Source organism: Oncorhynchus mykiss, chromosome 16, assembly GCF_013265735.2.
Source record: "Oncorhynchus mykiss isolate Arlee chromosome 16, USDA_OmykA_1.1, whole genome shotgun sequence".
Lineage (NCBI taxonomy): Eukaryota > Metazoa > Chordata > Actinopteri > Salmoniformes > Salmonidae > Oncorhynchus > Oncorhynchus mykiss.
This window is the reverse complement of record NC_048580.1, coordinates 32229823-32257123: the sequence shown is the minus strand read 5'-3', so window position 1 is coordinate 32257123 and position 27301 is coordinate 32229823. Positions and strand designations below refer to the sequence as shown.

The following is a 27301-nucleotide window of genomic DNA, read 5'->3' as shown; positions in this document are numbered from 1 at the left end:
CAGGAAGTGTGTGGCAGATGCTTTGCCACTCTTTATAAAGAGTCGACCTGCAGGGGCCTCTCCAACATCTCGTTAGCGAAGTGTTAATGTAATTAGTTTTCGCTTAGGACTGTTTTTGCCACATTACCAAATACGAGTCCTCAACTTTAGCAATTTGTGCTGATTAGTTAGGTCCACCGCTGGGCGAGGCATTAGAAATATGAGACCCACCACCTGGATTTAGTCCTATGTAGCAAAATTTGAAATTGTGTTTTTTACATTGGATACAAGTGGAGACTCAGAGCTAGAAAACGGTATGTCATACACTGCAGTTGAGGAAAAATGGGAAAGTAATTGTGGTTTGAAAGTTGATAAACTTTGTAACCCCACTTTTGAGAAAATGGCCCTTGAATGTTTTGGTCCACCTACTGGAGAGCTCTTCTTTGTCTGCACCCATTCAGCATTTTTCACACCCTCTTAAGTCTTATCCCCACCCACCTCTTTAAGGATTCATATGTGAGGCCATGTGCTAAACAGAATGAGTAGTGTAGTAAACAACCAAAGATTTTAAGACTAAGAGTGTCAAAAGTAGTAGCTTACAATATGGAAAAACTCCAGGTAAAAATACACTTTATCTAGTCCTTGGCCTATATCCTAATCTTTGGTGCAGGTCATGTTGTTATTCACATTGCTGTCACTGGTAAACACACACTATATAAAATAAAATCAAAGTTTATTTGTCACATCCACAGGATACAGAATGTGTAAACAGTACAGTGAAATGGTTAAAACCTGATTAGGATTTAGGGATCCCTTTTGGGAACATCCCCTCCCACGTTCAGCTGGAACGGTGGCGCATGGAACGCAAAAATATTCTTAGAAATATTTAACCTGCACACATTAACAAGTCCAATAGCTCAATGAAAGATAAACACCTTGTTCATCTACCTAGCATGTCAGATTTTTTAAATGTTTTACGGCGAAAACACACCACATATTTATATTAAACCACCACCGAAACCAAGACAAGAGGCAGCCATTTTGTCCCAGAAAATATAAAATTATAAAAGCAGGATTAAAAAATAAATCATTCACTAACCTTTTGAAAATATTCATCAGATGACAGTAATAGGACATGTTACACAGTACATTTTTTTTCTTCTCAATAACATGCCATTTATATCCATAAATGTCCATTGAATTCATATTCAGAAAATACTCAAAAATGTCCGCAGAAAATGTCGGTAGCGCCGCAAGATAACGTAAATAGACATCATAAACTTTGACTAAATATACATGTTCTACATATAGTTAGAAAGATACACTGCTTCTTAATGCAATCGCTTTGTTACATTTATTTTTAACGTTACAGAAATTGCTCACTATTCAATATTCTGAGACGGCGCTCAGATATAAGCTATATTTCTCCGCTATGTTGGAGTCAACAGAAACACAGATTTCAGCATAAATATTCCCTTACCTTTGATGGTCTTCGTTCAGAATGTACTGGAAGGGTTCATACTTACCCAAAACATCGTTTGGTTTCAAGTCTTGCGTCTTTGTATTAGCTACTGCTAATAACATCAGCTGAAATGCACCCAAAATGTCCTCTGGTCCGGAAAAGTTGCGCATTAAAACTTCAAAATTACGTATTATATGTCGACTAAACAGGTCAAACTAAGTGCAGAACCAAGCTTTAGGATGTTATAAACATACAAAACAATTTTCAATTCAACCGGTCATTGTTTGTCCTTCTCTGGAGTGCTGGAACAAAGGAATGGCTGGGACCAATTCGCGCCCTAACGCACAGGTATTTTCTCGCGGCACTCACTCAATTCACTCCCATAGGGCCAATTCTCGTGGGATTTGAACGATTAAATGCTCTACTGAATGAGGACATCTAGTGGAAGACATAGAAAGTGTCCCCAGATCCATAGCTGGTTGGGAAGGGTGGGGGCGATGACGTCAAAGTTGCCCCAACTTTCATGACCACAAAACTAGTTTGGAAGAATGCCTGCCCTGTGAGTTCTGCTATACTTACAGACATAATTCCAACGGTTTTAGAAGCTTTAGAGTGTTTTCTATCCAATAATAATTATTATATGCATATATTAGCAATTTTTGACAGATTTTTTTTCAGTTTACTATGGGCACGCAATTTCTCCAAAGGGGGCAGTAGTCAGCCATATCTTTAACAGGTTTTAATTGCATAGTAGCAATATCAAAACCAGAAAGTCACCAGATAAAAATATTTGTATAAATATTTATATTTCCTAGATGATGCTTACCAAGACACACGTGTCTAAATTGATGGGTCATGTGAAAGAAATGCTATAACCACCCCCAGACACAACTGGGTAACTTTTGTAGTTCTCGATGTCTAACATTATATCTTTCAAAAACACATCGGTAGAAAGGACTATGAACACATACTAAGCAGCTCAAGTTATAGACAGAAGCACGCTACATGGAACACCAATCCAAACTTATGTCCAGCCTATCCATTATCTCAGACAATCATGGCTAGCAGGAAGGTTCCTGGCTTTTTCCGTGGCTAATCCAACTAGGCTCGTAATTTACACATTTTATTTGTGTTTGCAGATGGAATACACTTTTGTTATTAAGGAACATGAAAGTTCACGTGTTCCAGAAGGCATTTCTGCCCAAAAATGCATTTAGACTTTTTTTTTAAGACGTTCAAATGCCTCTCCTGCGAAGTAGTGACGTGCGACATACGCCTAGCTTCCTGAAACCAGTTACATACCTCCTTAATATTGACAGTTGTTCATTGTTCATAATATAATAATATGCATGCCATTTAGAAGATGCTTTTATCCGTAGCGACTTATACAGCATATATTTTCATATTGGTGGCCCCATTGGGAATTTAACCCACAACGTTCACATTGCTAGTGCTATGCTCTTACCAACTGAGCAACACAGGACCAATCACTCATAATTTGAGATTTGGTTCATTTTTACCTGTTCAATTATCATCTTCATGGGAGGTTATTGGTCAATGTTATGTCCGGTGTGCAAGTTAAGTCTGTAAGTCTGTACCCGTTACCCAACCGGGAACAGCGTTGATTACTATTGACTACTGAATATAGGCTTACATTAGGAGCATCAGGCTCTGTGCAATCAGTCTCTGGTGATGTGATCAGACAGGGAGATGAGAAGGTTGTCTGACAATGAGAATCAGTTGACGTTTTTGAATTTGACACATCTTCTGAACAAAATGGGATTGAAGAATTTGGCTTTTATGTTTGAGGAAAAACAATGTATTTTTTTTCTCATAAATCATCAAGAGTTCTGAATTTTTCAATGTCTGCCTTGGTTGCAATTCCCTGAGCCAATACCATAACATGTGCATTTACACTTCCTCTTCATAATTGTGTGGGCTGAACAGTATTTCCATTTGATTTGTGTGGTTCTCTGGACATATGCCTGGATATACTCAGGGTTATGACGTTCAGTCAGATTTATTACTTACAGATGGACAGTATGACAAGAGTTGAAACGGTTTCCAGATGTGTGCGGTTTATAGTTTAAGCATAAACGTCAGTCTCTTGCTGGTATAGGTAGGGCTGGGAGGTTTTCCTTGTGACCATGTGACTTGACTAAGAAAAATTTTGAACCTTATCTATAACCAGCAATAATTAGATAATGTAGAGTTGCAGAACGCACCTTGGGAGCATCCGGATCCTCTGTAAGTTTAAACACATTGCGATCCGTCATCACAGTAAAGCAATGCCCATTTGGCTATTTATGGACCAACAAAGGCTTGGTCAACAGCTGCATTAAGCACTCCTCTTATAGAGTGTGCTGTTGGAAGGGTCTATTTTCCACAGACTTGAAGGCTTTGGTTACTGCTCTTACTTTTCTTGCTAGAACAGGTCACAGATTTGATTTTTTCCCTCCCCAATCTTTAGTTGATGTTCGAGGATTTGTATTTAATAAGCTGAGCTGTGCTTGCACCGCTCAACCAGTCTTGCTGGCTGCAGCGTATAGCTCCCACTTGCATCAAGTACCTCACTGACTCCACTCACTCCAAAAAGCAATAGATCTTATTCGTCAGCTCTGTACGCTGCCCATGGCGTGTATACATTCCCACCCATTTGAAATCAATACGCAGCACTTGGGAAATGTTTCAGGGATAACCTTACCCTTTTTGGGTTTCATTTTGCTTTTCATTTTATGTGTAAATATAGGTATGTGCTGGAGCCTCTGATTAAACAACCCCTCCCTTCCTCCCCATCTCTCTCTCTCTCTCTATCTCTCTCACTTGCTCTATCTATCTGTCTCTCTCTCTCTCTCCCTCCCCCTCTCTCTTACCCCTCTCTCTCGTGTTTTGATAGTGATGCAGGTATCAGGCTGTCAAATCTAATCTCATCTTCTCTGTGCAGTGCTGTCCATTCAGAATTACAGCAACCACTCCCCCCTCTCCCTCTTCTCCTCTCTCCCTTTTCAAATGTCTGACAACAGCCATGCTGATTGTATGGGCCTGGGCCTGACACTTTCAAATACAGTCCTTGACTTGCAAACTGAAAATGTATTTACCGCCTATGTACCATTTTGTTATATGTTTATAGTGAAGTGCAATAAGCAATTGGTGACCGTGTAGTGTAGTGGTTGGAGAGTGGCCATTACTATTTAGATCTGTAAACACGACTGGATATATCTTCAGGTTCAGTTCATTTGAAAGACCATCTCGCTTTATACCTTCAGTAAGCATCTTTTACTGTACTGACACTTGAATTTATAGACCACCCAGCTTAACAAATGCTACTCATCCATTCCAATTCATCAGTATTCTATTCCATCTCAGTCAATGTTCCATTGAAGTGTAATTTCTTGTCTATCTAGTGTAGCCAACTATCATTCTGAATACAGAGGGAAAATGAGAGAATTTCCTTTTTGTCTCTAGCAGTTCGCTTGTTTTGCCTTTGCTTTCAATTTATACATATAAATGATTTTTCCTGGAAATTATTTTGCTTTTCACTTTGTCATTCCATTAGCTCTCCTCCAATTTATTCACCCTTCACCTCAAAGGCAGAGGGGAACAGATGTCATTTCAAACACTTTTTTTTGCCTCATTGCATAAACGTGAGAGATGATTGTTTTTTTATGAAACCACACACTCATGGATAAAAAATTAAAACTATCCAAACCAGTCTGTGGAATGGAGAGAGAGAGAGAGAGAGAGAAAGAGAGAAAAAAAAGGCATGGGTGCATTTTCAATTTGAATAGGGGAATCTTCTTTCATTTCAATTCCACATCCACATCACATCCAAAGTTATATTCAAGTGACCTCTTTTCTTATACCCAAACATTCGGGAGCCTCCGATTCTGATGAGCTAATTTCATACTGTTTGGAAGATGTTGTTTCGGCTTCAAATGGTTTCTAAAACAATGACATTTCAAAGGCAATCATTTCTGTTTAGAAAGCAAAGTTAAAAGCAAGACAACCCCAGCTCTTAATCCCATGATAAGTATGCATGATGATTGTATGAAATGGGAATGCTTTTAAACATTCTAGAGTTGCCGTTTGATAGTTGCTAGTCAAGTGATCATTCAGTATTCTTTCACATGATTTGTGTCCCTGATTGCCTGTTAAAAAGAGAGCAGTATGGATTAATGTTTTTTTTTTTACAGAGCATTTTCAAAGTACTTTTATTTAGTCAAATCTAACATTAACACTGCATTTGGAGATAAATGGATTGTATAGACTAATCATGTGACGGTGACCATGCCACCTGAAAAAAGGCCTGAAAATGGTGCCACTTGAGTCATGGGACATTCTGAATGCATGCATCATTCATTCCCATCTTTGTTTTTTATCCCCCTTTTCAATCTTTTCTCATCGCTGCAATTCCCCAACGGCCTCAGTAGGCAAAGGTCGAGTCATGCGTCCTCCGAAATATGACCCACCAAACCGCATTTCTTAACACCCGCCAGCTTAACCTGGAAGGCAGCCACACCAATGTGTCGGAGGAAACACCGTTCACCTGACGACCGGAAGTCAGCCTGCAAGCTCCCTGCCCACCACAAGGAGTCGCTAGAGTGTGATGAGCCAAGTAAAGCCTCCCCGGCAAAACCCGGACAACACAGGGCCAATTGTGCGCTGCCCTATGGGAATATCTCGATCACTTCCGGTTATGACACAACCCAGGTCTGTAGTGACACCTCTAGCACTGCGATGCAGTGGCTTAGACCGCTGCACCACTCGGGAGGCCTCATTCCGTCTTTCAATCATCTACTGTAGTTGATCATTATATATTTAGTCATTATGTAGGCTATCAAATGTGATTATTTTTCTTTATGTTCCCCAGGACTCAGGTTGCGGTGATCTTAATGGCACATCAAGTCGCAGTCACTTCTCCCTTCCATCCTCCATTAGCTACAGCCTCTTTCCACTAAATGTTTGAATTGCTTCCCTCTCCTCAAATGGTTGATGGGCTCTACTCACTTCAGGAGGAATGCAATTTCCATAAACAATCACACTGAGGCTACGTTGACCTGGATTTGACTTCTTCGAAGCTTTATGTGCTAAATGACAGATGTATTCATATGCATTTGATTCACGTCAATGTCAAATATATGTACAAAAGCTGTACTTTACTGTGGAAAATATAGTATGATGGCCATTTATCATCATTCTTAAATAACCCAGCAGATAGTCCTTTAAATAAATTGTGATGTGGTTTTATTTATCCAACAAATTACTATTTAGAGCTGCAGTTTGAAATTTGTCAGCTCAAATCCTTTAGATAATCTCATCCCAGGAATATTATTTTATTAATTAAATTCTCAATCTGGCCCACATACTATCATAGCCACCTAATCATCCCAAACTTATAATTGCCTTGCTCATCCTCTCTCCTCTCCCAAAAATGAAATACATTAAAAACAACAAACACACACACAAAGTCGAGTATAAAACAGCATGTAGAGTGAATGAGTAGTATAAAACAACATTTCATTGTGATAAGGTACTACCTAGTGTCCTCCTCCAGACCACGGTACTCTGCCAAGTTTCTCTCCCTCAGAGGGTGTCCTAAAATGTTCACCATACTTTTGGGAGGTAGAGATACTGGGCTGAGGGTGAGTGTGTCCTAAAATGAGCTCCATACCAGCGGCAGCTTTCTGTCAGCCTCCATTCTCCCTTATCCTCAGCCAAATTGATTTGTTTTCTTTTTCTTCTCAGAAGAAGGGGCTGTTGCTTTTCTCAGAATCCTCCATTTCTCGTCCGCTCATTATGTGTTTTTGTTTGTGGAGGAAATCGAGTAGTCCTGTTCCATCCATGTCGTACTTGTCAATAATAAAACAGTGTTGCTCTCTTTCCCTGTCGAGGGTTTTCCCTACAAGAGGTGATCTTACCTGTCTCTCCACTGTCTCGATGGTGATACCATTGTGAGGACATCGGTTCTATAGTTCAGTTTCTTTCAGTAGTGTTGACCTTTCGCATAGACAACAACAACATAAATTGAGCTTCCACAGACTAACCATAGAATTACAATAGGTGGAACCAACAACCGATTTCATTGAGATCCTTATTTGTTGGGAAAATGTTATGTCCATTGTTGCTTACAATCCTCCCTCTCCCTTTCTCCCTCTTTCCTTCCTCCTCTCCTTCTTTCCTCCATCACTCCTCCCTTCCAGATAGGGGAGAAGCGGCCATCCTCGGAGATGATGAAGCCCAAGCCCAAACCGCAGAAGAAGAAGAAAAAAAAGGACCCCAACGAGCCATCGAAGCCCGTGTCGGCCTATGCCCTCTTCTTCAGGGACACCCAGGCGGCCATCAAGGGCTCAAACCCCAACGCCACGTTCGGGGATGTGTCCAAGCTAGTGGCCTCCATGTGGGACAGCCTGGGGGAGGAGGCAAAACAGGTGCACAAACACACACACATACACAGGTGTGTCTGCACAAATGCACGCGCACGATCACAAACATACACACACACACACACACACACACAAACACTCAGACACGCACACTCAGACACACACACACACACACACACACACACACACACACACACACACACACACACACACACACACACACACACACTCAGACACACATTGCTGAGTTACCAGTAGATGGAGCAAGTGCACTAGCAGACATTCCAAGCCATTATATATAGTAATTAACAGAGCACAGTGCACAGAGATAGAACTCACCTTAATGAGCTAGTTCTGCTCTTTCTAAAGATAATCTATCCGTTTATCCCCGGTCCCTTGGCTCTCATTAAAATTATTTTATTTTCTACATTTAATTAGAGCCAAAGAGAAGAGCCTCCGTGTGTAGCAGCAACTGTAGAAAAGTCATTTGACAGAAAAACCTGGCCAATGTCGATAAACACCCACTGTTTATTTAGCAATGGAGTACCCCCTTCAAACAGTTCTGATAACAGCTGATACAGAGCAGAGCCAATCTTGTTATAATCTAGAATGGAATATTATGTTTCCCCTATATTGTACTGCATTTTAGGGCAGGGCGCTAATTACATTTTTTTTCGATTGCTAAACGACAGTGGACACAACTGGAGTCACATATGCAAAACTCTAACTACAGTCTGCACAGCAGCAGTTCATGTGGACCAAACTCTAGTTCGTTTTTCATTGCTTGAACACAGTTTTCAAAACTCTACACACTTATCCCATGACTTTAACCACAACCTGCACAACACTGTGGATTTACAGCACTTTGTTCAAATGCTAACACACTGCTGTCAAAACTGTGAACCACACATTCAAAACGGAATAGACTTCAGCCTTGTGCCTTTCAAACACTGCTGATTGCAATTTCAGCTGAAAGGCTAAGCAGGTGTCTTGTTTTAGACTTGTTAGTGAACACACACACATATTACAGTATATATAGGTAGAGCTCAGAAAGACTCATTTTGGAAATGGAACAAGGAAGATGGGTTCGTGGAGGGAGAAGGGTGGCAGGGAGAGGGCGGATGCGTGGAGGAAGACAAAGAAGACAAAGAGCTGTTATTTCAGATGAAATAAGGGCTACACGTATAGACCATGTCGTGAACCATGGTCTCTCATTGAGAGAGGCAGGGTTGAGGGTGCAACCCAATCTGCAAAGATCCACAGTGGCATCTGTAATGCGAATTTTCCATCATGCAAACAGGTGAGAGTTACATCCTTACAGTAAATGAAAACATTACAGGAATCTATTTTGTATTGCAATTATAGAATATTTACACAGATATATATTACAGTAAGTTTGACTGTAAAATATATTTTTACAACAGGACCCAAAGGCTGCCCCCAACAGGGGGAAGAGATAAAATATTTTCAGATGCGCAGGAAAATGCTATTGTTGACATGGTTGTTGTCAACAATGCAATAAAACTGCGGAAGATTCAAGATAGAGTGCTGGCTGATAATGATATATTTGAAAATGTTAATTCTGTCAGCACAACAACTATTGCTTGAGTCCTAAAGAAACACCAAGTTACAATGAAACAGTTATACACTGTACCGTTCGAGAGAAACAGTGAACGGGTAAAAGAGCAAAGATACCAATATGTCCAGGTAAGACGTCTGAGGTTACGTACACAGCTATACAAAATATTTACAGTAAAAAAAAAACACTAGCATTTCTACAGTAAAACTGTGCACTTACTGTTTTTCAGAGAGTAATGGAGGTGGAAGCACTGGAAAGACCACATTAATTTGTATTTATCGATGAAGCTGGATTTAACCTTGCCAAAACACGGCGCAGAGGAAGGAATGTTATAGGTCAAAGGGCCACTGTGGAGGTTCCAGGCCAAAGGGGGGGAAATATCACCATGTGTGCTGCAATGGCCAATGATGGTTTGCTTCTCAACACACCACTCATTGGCCCATACAACACAGAATGGCTTATAGCTTTCCTAGAACAGCTCTATGCTCAGCTAGTGCCAGCAGAACAGGGGGAGCCAGTAAGAAACCCCCAAGTTTTTGTCATAGTTTGCGATAACGTTGCTTTTCACCACTCTGCAGCTGTCACAGATTGGTTTGCAGCACATCACAGATTTATGGTTTTGTACCTGCCTGCATATTCACCCTTCCTCAACCCAATAGAGGAGTTTTTCTCTGCCTGGAGGTGGAAAGTGTTTGGTCACCACCCACATGACCAAATGTCTCTTTTGGAAGCCATGCGTGTCGGATGTGAGGACACGAGTCCAGAGGACTGCCAGGGATGGATAAGGCACTCCAGAAGGTTCTTCCCCAGGTGCATGGCGAGAAAACATTAGATGTGATGTTGAAGAAAACCTGTGGCCTGATGCTAGAGAGAGGCAGGATTAGCCCCTCAATTATTTGTTCGAATTACAGTATGTACTTTTAGTTTATTTTTTTTCTCATTACTGTAATTCCGTAAATTACTACAGACTATTGAAGCAAACTGCTAATTTTCATTTACCTTAAAGAATTGTTATGTTCTAAAAAATGTAATAAATCATGTGAAAGAATGTCACTCTTTTCTTTGAAGAAAATATTACTTTGTATGAAGTCACTGAAATTGTTCAAACTGTAAAGATGAAAAGTTTGTATTTTCTGTATTGGTGTTTGATGCTAGTGTTTTTACTCTCAGTGTGTTCTGAGTGACAGTGTGTGTTATCTCAGTGAGGGTTGTGCATAGTGCTTGGCTGCACTGAGCGTGTTTTGAGCCATGTGTTAAGAGTTGTGTTGCTTGGAATGAGTTTTGCAGGTGATGTGAACTGTTTAGCTCAGTTGACTGTTGGTAGTGCAGACTGTAGTTAGAGTTTTGCACATGTGACTCCAGTTGTGCCCACTGTCGTTTAGCAATCAAAAAAAACTGTAAGTCACCTGAAGTGGCATCCACAGCTGTTGTTGTCACCTGGATTTTCAATTGAAAGCAGTTGAAGCTCAATTTGATTTAGAAGGATACAAAGATCAGAGAAGGAGAGATGGGGGGAGGGGTTGGATAAAGGCAGGGGAAAGTGAAATCTTGGCCACTGCTTTAATGCATCCTTCCTTCTTCCCTCCCTTTCTTGAAGTAATCACTGATCTGACATGGATCAGGGATCTGTCTGGATGATGGAAGGTAAATAGTGGAACCTTTGTTTCCCCAATCCAGTCACGTTAGATCAACGATTACTCCAAGGAAAGGAGGAAGAAAGGAAGCATTCCCTTCCTCCTGTCACCAATCCTGCGGTTTAAGGTATAGGACAGCCTACAGTGGTTTGTGTTCAGTCAGTGTACAGTACTGTGTAAGGTATAGGACAGTACAGTGTTCTTGTTTACAGTGTACAGTACAGTGTAAAGAATAAGACATTATGTTGGTCTTGTCTATGAGGTATATGAGTACAGGCAGTCTGTTGTACTGTACTGGAGCCGCTATGTTCTCAGCTCTTCTTCTGTGATGAATTACACTTTTGACAGCCGAGAATGTGACATTCTCATTTCCGGCCATTTTTATTTATTTCTGTTGCCTGGCATTTTGAAACTGCCCAGAATACAGAATGATAAAAAAAAATGTCATTGGATTTGCCTCAAGGGCATCTATCTGTCTCTGTCTCTGTCTATTTAGGGCAATAAACTGTATTGTTCATCTTCATCTCCACCCAACAGTCTCAATAGCAAATTGCAAAATTAAGATTTTACCTTTCACCATGCATTTGGTCTCGGCTGTCTTTAATATTATAGTTATTTTGTAAAAAAAAATATAATAATTCTAGCTATCAGGGAGGGATGGCGAATTAACCAATAGCCAAATATTCTACGTAGAACTGAAGACCACATTTTTGACAAATTTCCTTCAAAAATAATTTCCATAAATCTCCAGTTATGCTATCCATTGCCCATTGTAATCCCGTCCATAAGTATCCAACCTAGATCTTCAGAGCACCAGTTGTTATGAATTAAAGTTGTTTTGAATATTGTAATGGATGATACTGCAACTCTCATGTCATGAATGGTGTCATGAATGGTGTTATGAATGATTTACGCATACTCACTTCAAGTGAAGGGTTATGTAGCCCAGCGGCTAAGGAGTTGGACCTGTAACCGAAAGGGGGCTGGTTTGAAAGCCCAGGACGGACTCTGGAAAAAGGCGGGAATTGATGTGGCAACTGGATGGCTACTATGTTCACATCTTGAAGACATTGCCTTACCGTTGGGCCCTTGAACAAAGCCTTTAACATGCTCTTCATCCAGGGCGCTGCACTGTTTATGTTTGGACCATTCTAGTTTGTTGGTGATGTGGACATCAAGGAACTTGAAGCTTTCAACCTGCTCCACTACAGCCCCATCGATGAGAATGGGGTTGTGCTCAGTCCTCCTTTTCCTGTAGTCCACAATCATCCTCTTTGTCTTACGATTACGTTGATGGAGAGGTTGCTATTCTGGCACCACCCGGCCAGGTCTCTGACCTCCTCCCTATAGGCTGTCTCGTTGTTGTCGGTGATCAATTCTACCACTGTGTCCTCTGCAAACTTAATGATGGTGTTGGAATCGTGCCTGGCCATGCAGTCGTGGGTGAACAGGGAGTACAGGAGGGGACTGAGCACGAACTCCTGAGGATCAGCGTCACAGATGTGTGGCAAACCTACCCTCAACATCTGGGGGCAGCCTGTCAGGAAGTCCATGATCTAGTTGCAGAGGGAGGTGTTTAGTCCCAGGATCCTTCGCTTATTGATGAGCTTTGAGGGCACTATGGTGTTGAACACTGAGCTGTAGTCAATGAATAGCATTCTCACGTAGGTGTTCCTTTTGTCCAGGTGGGAAAGGGCAGTGTGGAGTGCAATAGAGATTGCATCATCTGTGGATCTGTTTGAGTGGTATGCAAATTGAAGTGGGTCTAGGGTTTCTGGGATAATGGTGTTAATGTGAGCCATAATCAGCCTTTCAAAGCACTTTATGGCTACGGACGTGTGTGCTACGGGTCTGTAGTCATTTAGACATGTTACCTTGGTGTTCTTGGGCACAGGGACTCAATCAGGGACATGCTGAAAATGTCAGTGAAGACACCTGCCAGTTGGTCAGCACATGCCCGGAGCACACGTCCTGGTAATCCGTCTGGCCTAGCGGCCTTGTGAATGTTGACCTGTTTAAAGGTCTTACTCACTTCGGCTACGGAGAGCATGATCGCACAGTCGTCAGAACAGCTGATGATCTCGTACATGACTCAGTGTTGCTTGCCTCGAAGCGAGCATAGAAGTGATTTATCCCATCTGGCAGGCTTGTGTCACTGGGCAGCTTGCGGCTGTGCTTCTCTTTGTAGTCTGTAATAGTTTGCAGGCCCTGCCACATCTGACGAGCGTCAGAGCCAGTGTAGTACGATTCATTCTTAGTCCTGTATTGGCACTGCCTGTTTGATGGTAGTCTGTAATAGTTTGCAGGCCCTGCCACATCTGACGAGCGTCGGAGCCGGTGTAGTACGATTAATTCTTAGTCCTGTATTGGCACTGCCTGTTTGATGGTTCGTCGGAGGGCATTGCAGGAATTCTTGTAAGCTTCTGGGTCCCGCACGTTAAAGGCGGCAGCGCTAACCTTTAGCTCAGTGCGAATGTTGCCTGTAATTCATGGCTTCTGGTTGGGGTATGTACGTACAGTTACTGTGGGGATGACGCCTTCGATGCACTTATTGATAAAGCCAGTGACTGATGTGGTGTACTCCTCAATGCCATTGGAAGAATCCCAGAACATATTCCAGATTGTGTTAGCAAAACAGTCTTGTAGTTTAGCATCTGCTTCATCTGGCCACTTTTTTAGAGTCACTGGTGCTTCCCGCTTTAATTTTAGCTTGTAAGCAGGAATCAGGAGGATAGAATTATGGTCAGATTTGCCAAATGGAGGGTGAGGGAGGGCTTTGTCGCGTCTCTGTGTGGGGAGTAAAGGTGATCTAGAATTGTTATCCCTCTGGTTTCACATTTAACATGCTGATAGAAATGAGGTAAAACTGTTCCCGGCCACTAGGAGTGCCTCCTCTGGGTGAGTGGTTTGCTTATTTACTTATACAGCTGACTGAGTGCGGTCTTAGTGCCAGCATCCATCTGTGGTGGTAAATAAACAGCCACGAAAAAATATAGATGAAACCTCTCTTGGAAAATAGTGTGGTCTACAGCTTATCATGAGATACTCTACTGCTGGAGAGCAAAATCTAGCGACTTCCTTAGATTTCGTGCACCAGCTGTTGTTTGCAAATATACACACAAATATACACAGACCGCCACAGACTGCCACCCTCGTCTTACGGAGTGTGCTGTTCTATCTAGTCGGTGCAGCGTATATCCTGCCAGCTGAATGTTATCCATGTCGTCATTCAGCCACGATTCAGTGAAACATAAGATATTTTGTCTAATCCGAGGTGAGTGATCGCTGTCCAGAAACATTATGTACAACATAAGTTACAAATAACCGAAAAACCCCCACATAATAGCAGAATTGGTTCGGCGCCCGCCATTTCTTCCGGTGCAATCTTTGCTTTATAGGCATTAATATGGAGTTGATCTCCCCTATGCTGCTGTAACAGACTCCACTCTTCTGGGAAGGCTTTCTACTAGATGTTTGAACATTGCTGCGGGAACTTGCTTCCATTCAGCCACAAGAGCATTAGTGTGGTTGGGCACTGATGTTGGGCGATTAGGCCTGGCTCGCAGTCAGTGTTCCATTTCATCCCCCAGGTGTTCTATGGGGTTGAGGTCAGGGCTCTGTGCAGGCCAGTCAAGTTCTTCCACATCGACAAACCATTTCTGTATGGACCTCGCTTTGTGCACAGGGCATTGTCATGCGAAAACAGGAAAGGGCCTTCCACAGACTGTTGCCACAAAGTTGGAAGCACAGAATTGTCTAGAATGTCATTGTATGATGTAGCGTTAAGATTTCCCTTCATTGGAACTAAGGGGCCTAGCCCAAACCATGAAATCAGCCCCAGACCATTATTCCTCCTCCACCAAACTTTCTAGTTGGCACTATGCATTGGGGCAGGTAGCGTTCTCCTGGCATCCCCCAAACCCAGATTCATCCGTTGGACTGCCAGATGGGGAAGCGTGATTCATCACAACACTGCTCGTGAATCCAATGGCAGCGAGCTTTACAATGCTCCAACTAACGCTTGGCATTGCACATGGTTATCTTAGGCTTGTGTGCAGCTGCTCAGGCATGGAAACCCATTTTATGAACCTTCTGATGAACAGTTCTTCTGCTGACGTTGCTTCCAGAGTCAATTTTGAACTCGGTAGTGAGTGTTGCAACCGAGGACAGACGATTTTTATGCGAACTGACTTGTTGGATAGGTGGCATCCTATGATGGTGTCACTTTGAATGTCACTGAGCTCTTCAGAACGGGCCATTTTACTACCAATGTTTGTCGATGTTATACAACGGTGTGGATGAAATAGCCGAATCCACTAATTTGAAGGGATGTCCATATACTTTTGGCTGTGATGTGTATCTATACACACTGAGTGTACAAAACATTAGGAACACCTTCTTAAGGTTTGTTGTCTTGCCCATTCACCCTCTGATTGGCACACATACGCAATACATGTCTCAATTGTCTCAAGGCTTAAAAATCCTTCTTTAACCTGTCTCCTCTCCTTCATCTGCACTGATTGACGTGGATTTAATAAGTGACATCAATGAAGGATAGTAGGTTTCACCTGGATTCACCTGGTCATTCTATGTTATTGAAAGAACAGGTGTTCTTAATGTTTTATACAACCAGTGTACATGCCCCATCCCATGTATTTTGCATCTGGAAAGTATTCAGACCCTTTGACTTTTTCCACATTTTGTTACGTTACAGCCTTTTTCTAAAAATGGATTGAAACTGTTTTTTCCCCTCATCAATCTACACATAATACCCATATAATGACAAAAAAACAGGTTCTTAGAAATGTTAGAAAATGTATTAAAAAAACAACAACTAAAATATTAGACACCGATATATCAATAATCATGCATATATCATATATCATGCATTCCTAGCTGTAGCGTAACAAAATGTATAAAAAGTCAAGGGGTCTGAATACTGTTTGTATTTATATCCATTTTAGAATCAACTGTCAATTAAAATGCTGCAATGCTGGAATTTTAATCCATTATGATGTATTCACTGGAAGCAACCAATGGTGCATCAGGGCTTAAGTGTTATTTACCCCACAACCCTGGTCTCTTGGGGCTTACTGTGTGCTTGTTATTTACAACCTCCCTCGACATACACACATGCCAACATGCGCGTACACACATACACACACACACACACACACTCGCACACACATGCATGCACAGGCACACGTACACACATGTGGGTGCACACACACAACACACGCATGCACACTCACAAACCATTTATTTATTTTATAGAATGGCACCAACATTTAGAGTTTTTTTTATTTTACCTTTATTTAACTAGGCAAGTCAGTTAAGAACAAATTCTTATTTTCAATGACGGCCTAGGAACAGTGGGTTAACTGCCTTGTTCAGGGGAAGAACAACAGATTTTTACTTTGTCAGTTTATGAGTGTATGATGCAATGGGTGTTGCAGTGTTAAAATGATGGAGAGTGCCAGTTAATTTCTCTAGTATAGAAATGATGTCTTTCTACAATGGAGGAAATAAGGACATACGGATGTAGTATGATGTGGAAATGGAAGGGTTCTGTTCCATTGGCTCCAGTGGAAAGTGAACCATTTGTGTGTTTATGTGCACATTTCTATGTCTGTACGTGGGTAGACCTCATCTCACTCTTTTTCCTCTGATTTCCAGGCGTACAAGAGGAAAACCGAAGCAGCCAAGAAAGAGTACCTGAAAGCCCTCGCCACGTACAGAGCCAGTCTCGTTTCCAAGGTAACGCTTATGACACGCCAGGCTTGCTTAAAATGATGATGGATTGGATGAAAAATCGCAGCTAATGGTGGGGGAGGGGCTAACGGAGAGTGGAGGTAGAGTGATGCAACAAGACTATAGCATACGAGGGACAATACCTTATTTCCATAGGTTGGAGTTGGAGTTGGGGTTGGGGTCGGTGTTGGGACAGTTGTTCCGATAGAGGGAATGTCATACTTTTCCCTCCTGTATGCCAAAAGAGCTATTCAGTAAAGAAGCTTGGTTAGAAAGGGCATATGTTGATGTTATTGGTTGTAGGGCCTGTATGTATGCCCTCTATTTGTATACAATATATTAAGCATTTCTCGGTGAAGTCAACACCTGTTGTATTCGGCGCATGTCACAAAACTACTTTATTTTATTTTATTTATATATATATCATTGGGCCATTATCTGTATCTGTCTTCATAGGATATGTCTTGTCTATGGCTATTCATGCAAGACATATGCATGGAACTCTTGGTTTATTGTTGTTATTGATGCACCTATTGTGTCTTCTGTTGCATTGCTTGGGAGTGCACATCCAATTCAACGCTACACATAATTGGGTTTTTGTAGCATTTTTTCAGTGTGACACCTTGCTGCTAATTTAGATATATGACATTCTCCTTTTTTCCTATGAGTGATGGCACACTATTTTTTACGCAGCAACATGGAGAGGAAGGAAGGAATGGTGGAATTGTGTTGTTTAGTGCCGGGTCGCGTTAACAGCCCACAATGTAGCGTCGGGGAGATTCCTTTTGTCATTCCATTTGTTCTTCTGGCAAACAGTCTCATTTTCCTGTGTGCGTGTGTGTGTATATATGTGTATATGTATGTGTGTGCCCTCTCCATTCCCATCCATCTGTCAAGGTGTCCATTGATCATTATCCGGTGGCCCGGCAACAATTCATACAAATGGGCACCGTTGCCCCTGTAATCAACACTGATAGGTTCAGATAAGCAATCTGACAGCTCATCATAGGGGTTGGGTGGGGGAGGGGGAGCAAGGCGAGGGCTGCACCTGCTCTGAATGATGCACCCATGATATACATAAAGAGTTAATAAGTATTTTGATATCTTTCAAAGATTTGATGTAATCTGTCACAAGACATCTATTGGCCCTTCTGAGTACTTGGCCCTTCTGGGTGTTTGTAATTATCTCTGGTCCTCTGTGTGGCCTCATTATCAAAATATATGAAATTATTAAATAAGATGATTACATTTTTGTTGTTGTTGACAAAACCTAAAAATAAACCATTGACTAAGTGAATACCTTTTGGTGTTTAATATGAGGGTTTGGTAACACTTTACTTGACACCCAGCGTCTTAACATGTTATGGCATGGTCATAACCATGTCATAATATGTCATAACAGCTGACATAACTAGTCACAACCTGTCATAATATGGTCGTAACTGTCATGACCAATATATTACACGTTGTGACATATATTCAGTGGTGTAAAGTACTTAAGAAAAAATACTTTAAAGTACAACTTAAGTAGTTTTATTTGCGTATCTGTACTTTACTCTACTATTCATATTTTTACCAACTTTTACTTTTACTTCACTAAATTCCAAATGAAAACAATGTAATTTTTACCCCATACATTTTCCCTCACACCCAAAAGTACTCATTACATTTTGAATGCTAAGCAAGAAAGGAAAATTGTCAAATGCACACACTTATCAAGAGAACATCCCTGGTCATCCCTACTGCCTCTGAACTGGCGGACTCACTAAACACACATGCTTCGTTTTTAAATGATGTCTGTGCGTTGGTGTGTGCCCCTGGCTATCCGCAAATAAATAAAAAACAAGAAAATGGTGCTGTCTGGTTTGCTTAATATAACGAATTTGAAATGATTTAATCTTTTACTTTTGATACTTACGTATATTTTAGCAGTTACATTTGCTTTTGATACTTAAGTATATTTATATGTACAGTTGAAGTCGAAGTTTACATACACCGAATACATTTAAACTCAGTGTTTCAAAATTCCTGACATTTAATCCTAGTAATAATTCCCTGTCTTAGGTCAGTTAGGATCACTACTTTATTTTAAGAATGTGAAATATCAGAATAATAGTAGCGAGAATGATTTATTTCAGCTTTTATTTCTTTCATCACATTCCCAGTGGGTCAGAAGTTTACATACGCTCAATTAGTATTTGGTAGCAATTGCCTTTTAAAATGTTTAACTAATTTTCTATAGGATTGAGGTTAGGGCTTTGTGATGGCCACTCCAATACCTTGACTTTGTTGTCCTTAAGCCATTTTCCACAACTTTGGAAGTATGGTTAGGGTCATTGTCCATTTGGAAGACCCATTTGTGCCCAAGCTTTAACTTCCTGACTGTCTTGAGATGTTACTTCAATATCTCCACATCATTTTCATACCCCATGATGCCATCTATTTTGTGAAGTGCACCAGTCCCTCCTGCAGCAAAGTACCCCCACAACATGATGCTGCCACCCCTGTGCTTCACTGTTGGGATCGTGCTCTTTGGCTTGCAAGCCCTCCCCCTTTTTCCACTAGACATAACATCAGATCTGTAAACAATTGTTGGTCAAATTACTTGTGTCATGCACAAAGTAGATGTCCTAACCGACTTGCCAAAACTATAGTTTGTTAAAAAAGAAATTTGTGGAGTGGTTGAAAAATGAGTTTTAATGACTCCAACTCCCGACTTCAACTGTAATTATATATATATATATATACCAGTCAAAAGTTTGGACACACCTACTCATTCCAGGGTTTTTCTTTCTTTTGACTATTTTCTACATTGTAGAATGCGTTTCAATTAAGAGGTGTGCCTTGTTAAAAGTTATTTTGTGGAATTTCATTCCTTCTTAATGCGTTTGAGCTGTGTTGTGTTGTGACAAGGTAGGGGTGGTGTACAGAAGATAGCCCTATTTGGTAATAATAATAAAAAAATATTCTGTATTATCGCAAGAACAGCTCAAATAAATTATGTTTATAGTCATGTTTTGTTTTTAATATTTTAAATAACTTGCAGAAAATACACTTTGTGACACTGTCAAGAAGCATTATGACCACCATAATCATATAAACCAGATAGGCCAATTACTTACATAGCCTTATGTCAGTCATCAGTCAATGGGTTGTCTTGTCCTGCTCCTGACATCTGCTCCTGCGTTCATTCCAGTCATCAGCAACAGAGCATTGGGGGAGGTGCATGTCTGACTTCAATTTCTGTGCAATTACAATGATCATTTAATATGGTCAATATGATCCGTTTTGGAAAATGGTATATAACATACACATACTATTGACATGTAGGCTATGGTTTCATTGAATATTTTGCCTTGTGCGGTAGGTTTTGTGGGTTTTGACACTCTTACTGTATGTACTGTGTCATAACCAGCCATAAAATAATGCAATATATGTCACACCAGGTCCGAAAATTTGTGTCATGACAGTGTTATGACCATATTATCACAGGTTATGACAAGTTATACCAGCTGTGATGACATATTATGACATGAATATGACCGTAATGTAAAGTGTTACCGAGGAGGTAAGCATGAAATTAAAAAATAAAATTAAAATTACACATTTATTTTACTGTCAGTATGTATTTGTTGTAAAACGTTTGGCTTCAAACTGATAGCCGTTGTGAAAAAGTCAATAGTTGGAAGAGTTGCATTGAAGTTAATTGAAAATAATGCCATTGTTGATTAGATGCTCTTTTCATTAATTAGGCTATTTTCTCTTGAACCATATGGTCTATCTACTAGAAATTAATGGACAATATGGACACAGATATAACAAATGAATACTATATATATAATTACTTTTTATGAAGTTATTCAAGTATAAATTACGAAAGTTCTGATACATTGCCATAGATTTTCTGTTAATTACCAAATTTACTGAAGATTCCTGTAACTATGGTAAACCTTTAGCTTTGCAACCCTGTGCATCACACATGACCCAGCACTAGTTGGTCGCATTAATTTGGCACGACACGAAAACGGGTCATAATAGGGAGAGACTATCTGAACTTGTCCAAAAAGAAACACTTGTTTTCGTTCAACCTTTTGAAAAATTTGCTGCGGTGTTTCCTTATGATCAAAATCAAATCAAATCAATGTGTATTTGCCACGTGCGCCGAATACAACAGGTGTAGACAGTGAAATGCTTACTTACAGGCTCTAACCAATAGTGCAAAAAAGGTATTGGGTGAACAATAGGTAGGTAAAGAAATAAAACAACAGTAAAAAGACAGGCTATATACAGCAGCGAGGCTATAAAAGTAGTGAGGCTACATACAGACACAGGTTAGTCAGACTAATTGAGGTAGTATGTACATATATAGTTAAAGTGACTATGCATATACGATGAACAGATAGTAGCATTAGCATAAAAGAGGGGTTGGCGGGACACAATGCAGATAGCTCGGTTAGCCAATGTGCGGGAGCACTGGTTGGTCGGCCCAATTGAGGTAGTATGTACATGAATGTATAGTTAAAGTGACTATGCATATATGATAAACAGAGAGTAGCAGCAGCATAAAAAGAGGGGTTGGGGGGGCACAATGCAAATAGTCCGGGTAGCCATTTGATTACCTGTTCAGGAGTCTTATGGCTTGGGGGTAAAAACTGTTGAGAAGCCTTTTTGTCCTAGACATGACACTCCGGTACCGCTTGCCATGCTGTAGTAGAGAGAACAGTCTATGACTGGGGTGGCTGAGGTCTTTGACAATTTTTAGTGCCTATCTCTGACACTGCCTGGACCCTGAGTAGGATCCTGAATAACCCTTGAATGGTGCTATAGGGCCTTTTTCATGTATCAGAGATTAGTTTGGGGGGGGGGGGGGGGGGGTCAACAGTATATGAAATCGCAACAAAAATGTGAGAGTTTTTACACCTTTTACAAAATATCCTAACCTTCCTACTTCCTACATCCTCTTTGTTTTGTATTTCTCCCCTCCAGCCCTACAATGACCCTGTCGAACCAAAAAGCTCCCAAAGCAGCCAGCCCTCACACATGCTGCCCCCCAAGCAGCCCCTGTACAGCGTGCCCCCGCAGGCCTCCTCCCCCTACGGTCTGGGCCCTGGCTCCTTCCCCTTGTCGGACCTGCAGAGCTTCGCCGGTCCGCCCCACCACGCCCTGGCCCGGACCCTTAGCCAATCCCAGATGCTGCCGCCCAGCATGAGTGCCTCACCCCCCTCCCCCTTCCAGATCAGCCCACCCCTCCACCCCTCCCAGCTCGCCCTGCACCAGAGTTCCCTGCGCATGCAGCAGGTTCAGTCGCACTCAATGGGGCTCCAGGGGTCTCTGCACTCACCTCCTCTCAGCCAACAGGTTAGTCCAATCTCTGTTCTCCAGCATTCAGCCCTGCTTGGCCATTCAGAGTTGTGGGGAAACAAGTTTAGCATTGCCCCTGTTGCCTGCAGTAGACGTGAACGTCATGGAAGCCCACCAACCAAATTGGAGCATTTGAAGTGGTAGCGTTTTTTAACAGAGCACTCCTCTGTTTTCTCTTCTGCTCCAGGGTTTCTCTCACATTCAGGATTACCAGAACAGTGTGGGGGGGTCCCAGTCCCCGGGGGCGCCCAACCCAGGGCATGGACAGAACCCAGACTGGGACGGCGAGTACTGCAACCGGGACTGTGGGCCCAACCATTGCAGGTGAGCATGCCCTGATACCCTACTGGGACGAGTAACAGTCTTATCAACATTCCTTTGCCAGAGTGAGGCTGAGGGTGTCTTAAAATGGACACTGTGCTGTTTATTCAAAAGGCACAGTAGTGAAATAACACTTTTCCCTACACTGTGAGAAGGTGTGACTCACAGTTGCTATTCTGATGAAATCAACAATATGTTTTACCGCTTTGGTGCAATATTCACAAGTTTATGGAAACTCTTAGTGCAAAACTCAAAACAGATCATCAAAAAGGCATTTGTTTCAAAACTCTAAGCATCAAAACATCATAAACCCACTTTTTCACCAAACTTACTCAGAGTTTCACATACATGTTTCATGTTGCAATACATTTTTTTATATATAAAATAATTGCCTTTCACAATGCAATGCTCACAGTACTTTTGTTATGATTCTCTCATCTTTTGTTAAAAGTAATTTTACTAATACTAAATCCGACTTAATTGATGATCACTTAAACATTTGGTAAACCTAGAGATTTTACATGTAAACTGGTTTGTCTACTACAGATTATTTTTTTACATAATTAACATTTATGTCTGTAAAGTAGAAACGTAGAAAGTTGTATATACTCGGATGCACTACTATGATGATGACTATTATGATTTTACTTCACAGTACATTTTTTAAAATCTGATATTGACAAAATCAGAGATGTATTGTATGTAACAAATCAATTCAAAGTTTATTGGTCTATATACATATTATATACATATTATACATATTAGCAGATGTTAGCAGGTGCAGCTACATGCTTGTGTTTTTATCTCCTGCAGTGCAGTAATACAATATCAATACAATACAATACGCAAATAATCCATAAAATCCAAAATAGTTAACATGAATCCAAAATTAAGTTGCTTGATGGGATGGGGGGTTCACACTGCTTTACTAAAATGGCATTGGCCATTACAGTACTGTAATACCATAATATACTGTATACAATTTGCGTAGCTGACACTGTTGTCCAATGTGACAACAGTTCACGCAGTGGGGTATGTGACCCCAGTGGAAATCGAACCCAAAACTCTGGTGTTGCGAGTGCCATGTGCTTATGAACTGAGCCATGTACAGGAACCCTACAATAATTATATACAATACAATACTTTAAAATACAATACATGATGGAAGATGTATGATTGCCATCCCCATGAGCGTAAAACCCTCCTTCAGGCCATGGATGAGGCATGCAATAATTTTTTTAGCTCCTACAGTGCAGTAATACAATATCAATACAATACACAAATAATCCATAAAGTCCAAAACAGTAAACATGTATCCAAAATGAAGTTGCTTGATGGGTTGGGGGGGTTCACACTGCTTTAGAAGGCTAGCATCCCGGAATTGCCTCTTCACTGTCGACGTTGAGCCTGGTGTTTTGCGGGTACTATTTAATGAAGCTGCCAGTTGAGGACTTGTGAGGCATCTGTTTCTCAAACTAGATACTAATGTACTTGTCCTCTTGCTCAGTTGTGCACCGGGGCCTCCCACTCCTCTTTCTATTCTGGTTAGAGCCAGTTTGCGCTGTTCTGTTAGAGCCAGTTTGCGCTGCGGTAAGAGATCTTCAGTTTCTTGGCAATTTCTCGCTTGGAATAACCTTAATTTCTCAGAACAAGAATTGACTGACGAGTTTCAGAAAAAAGGGTATTTGTTTCTGGCCATTTTGAGCCTGTAATCGAACTCACAAATGCTGATGCTCCAGATACTAAACTAGTCTAAAGAAGGCCAGTTTTATTGCTTCTTTAATCAGAACAACAGTTTTCAGCTGTGCTAACATAATTGCAGAAAGGTTGTCTAATGACTAATTAGCCCTTTAAAATCATAAACTTGGATTAGCTAACACAACGTGTCATTGGAACACAGGAGTGATGGTTTCTGATAATGGGCCTCTGTACGCCTATGTAGATATTCCAGCTACTATTGTCATTTACAACATTAACAATGTCTACACTGTATTTCTGATCAATTTGATGTTATTTTAATGGACAATAAAATGTACTTTTCTTTAAAAAACAAGGATATTTCTAAGTGACCCAAACTTCTGAACGAAAGATGTCTTCGATGATCACACCTTTGATCATAATTTTTAAATAGAGAGTGCAAGTGTATTGCCTAATGTGAAAACAGTTTAATTGACTGTAGTTTATGGTACTGTAGCATACCACATTAAAGGGCAATTTTGAATCATGCATATTACATTTTTTGCTGTTGGATTACCTGGTTGTTAAAATAACTCAATTGAGAAGATATCAATCATTATGTTGTGTTTTGGTGATTAAACCAATGTATTCATTATATTTCAGAATAAACATATTTTGGATCAATGGTTGTGTCGTGAAAGATGTCTACAGACAAATTAATGCACAATGAAAGGTTTTAAATGTAAGACTGACTGCGTTACAAGTGTTACCAGTTTGGAGTTGTGTACTACTTTGAAAATTCACAACATACTTTTGAAAAAAAAGTAGCTCCGTGTTTGACTTAATAATTTCATCACTGACCGGCAACAGTTTGTCCTACTGAAAAACCACTGGTGTGTGGATGTCACACAAGTGGTGTTCAGGGGTCAATATTGAATCTACTCCTCTTCACAATTTTACCTCCCACCTTTGGACGAGATCCTGCAACATCACTGTGTTCATTCACTTCCACCTCTATGCATCCACTGCTATGTTCATTCACTTAAACTGCTATGCTATGCTTCCACTGCTATCCTCAGCACAGCTCTCCTTCTCTGCCAAATAAATAGTACTGAATATAATAAATATATGTTTTTTGAGTGGCATTCAATTCATTGGATTTTGACGCCATCTTCTCCATGTTCTCTTCATCAGCAGTGGCATGGGAGCTCGGGACAAGCCTCTCTACCTCACTTGAAGCTGACGGACCTCCAAAAGTCAAGACTCCAGGGAGTTTACAAATGTTCATTAACAACAACGTCAATGTATCTTTCTCCTCCTTGTTTTTTTCTGAAGGATTTTTAAAATCCCAAAGACTGCTACTACTTCACATATTTGCCAAGCACTTAGACTGGACAGGAGCCTTGCTTCCTTTTTCCATGAATGTTCCATTTTGTGGGGGGTTAAGCTTCAAGCTCACGTCAACATACAGTACACGAAGACTAAAAAACGTCTCCTGCCTTTGTTTTGACATTTTCAAAGTGTTTAATTTCTCTCCTATTTTGCTTTTCCTTTCGTCTTTCGTCCTCTCAGTTTTGCCATGTACTGCCCACTTTCGGGAGAAACAATACAGTAAGCATATTCATTGTAGGGGTCTAGGTTAAGATTCAGGACCCTAGAACCTAGTCACTTCACTAAGGGAGGATACAACTATTTCAGCAAAAATAAATAAAGCAAAAACACAAAGTGAAATTAGAAAAAGACAACATCCTTACGTCAACCCAGCTCCAAATAAGAGCTTCCCCCCTTTTTTTTCAAAGTGATTGTAAATATCTACCAAGATGGAACCTGCCCCCCAAAGCCTAGATGTGTGTATCTAGCCACAATCCCTTGCTTTTTTTTTTTTTTTTAAACATTATTTTGTTTGGTTATGTGATTTTTGTGCGTGCTGGATTCAGTGAGGGAATACACACACTAAATCTTGTGTTAAAGCTCTGTTCACTGGTCTTGCTACTTTCTAGCCTGTCCTCAGGATGTGACTGGACCGAAGAGGTCAAAGGTGAAACCTCTTCCTTAGTTTAAACCTCTCCTGGTCCAGCGGACAACACCCCCCTACTCCCCAGCACCACTTGTATAGGTGAAATAAAAAAATGTTGCTAAATGTGAAATGTTACTAAAGATAAAAGCATAACAGTGGGTTTTAAAGTTTTTGACTAGTTTTATTAGGTGTTTTAGAAATTGTGTTGAATTCTTCTTTACACTTTTTTGTGAAAAAAATGTCATTCTTAAAAAAAAATGTTTTTCACTGTAGCACAATTTCAGTTTATAAGGAATGGTCACTGGTAGATATTTCATTTGTGTACAGACCTGCAAAATGTACTTTTAATTGTAAAGCCAGCGATGAAAGAACCCATTTAGTTTTGTTGAATAACATGTTTATGGACGCAATATGGTCATTCTATTTAATTCGATTGACTGGTTTCACATATTTATGAATGATATGAAGTAACGTTTTGGCTTGTTTTCATCAGGGTGCATTATTATTATTATTATTATTATTATTATTAAATTCCATGGTAATTTGAATAACTATTATTTGTACATCACTTCTTGCTGGTGCATTGGCTTTTTGCCAGCATTTGGTTCATTTTGTGTGGCGATGCTTTTTTTTGTTTTCTTTTGTCAGTAATAAAATGTAAGTGGAAAATAAACTCTGTGTCTCTGTTTATTTTGACTTGTTCTTAGGGGGTTTATCACATTTATATGGTGAGGCTAGCGAGTGGACGGCTACTTCCTCTCAAGGCTTGGCCGCCTCACGTAATAGGCTGAGTCCAAATTCTTCACCCTGCTTGAAAACTGCATTTACACACTTTCTCTCAAGAGTTTTACAATGGTGGAAACATCTTACAACCAATTCTTAAAGTATAGCAATCATGTACAGTTTTATGTGCATACTGTATATCAGTTATTTAGCTACTAGTTAGCTGAACCAATGTAGACATATTTGTTCACACAGCATGTTTTCATTTTCATCAGGTTAGACTATAAAGATGAGAAGACTATGAGAGTTAATGCAGTGTGCGCTGTACTGCTAGGCCTACCTGAAAATGAAAAAAAAAAAACACTTCTGAATTTCACAGTTGGATTAGAGGTAGAATTTTCTTTGAATCTATCA

General features: G+C 40.5%; 1 protein-coding gene across 4 annotated transcripts in view; it reads left to right on the top strand.

Annotated features, from left to right (window-relative positions):
* LOC110491825 (TOX high mobility group box family member 2) overlaps nucleotides 1-26837 on the top strand; it is a 120567-nt gene extending 93730 nt beyond the window's left edge. For all 4 annotated transcript variants that reach the window (XM_036946726.1, XM_021565614.2, XM_021565616.2 and 1 more), the window contains 5 exons: nucleotides 7642-7869; nucleotides 16714-16794; nucleotides 21775-22146; nucleotides 22337-22473; nucleotides 25342-26837. In XM_036946726.1, the coding sequence (XP_036802621.1) occupies nucleotides 7642-7869; nucleotides 16714-16794; nucleotides 21775-22146; nucleotides 22337-22473; nucleotides 25342-25384 (861 nt within the window). In that variant the 3' untranslated portion in view covers nucleotides 25385-26837. The remainder of the gene's footprint in view (nucleotides 1-7641; nucleotides 7870-16713; nucleotides 16795-21774; nucleotides 22147-22336; nucleotides 22474-25341) is intronic.
* Nucleotides 26838-27301: the final 464 nt, after the last annotated feature.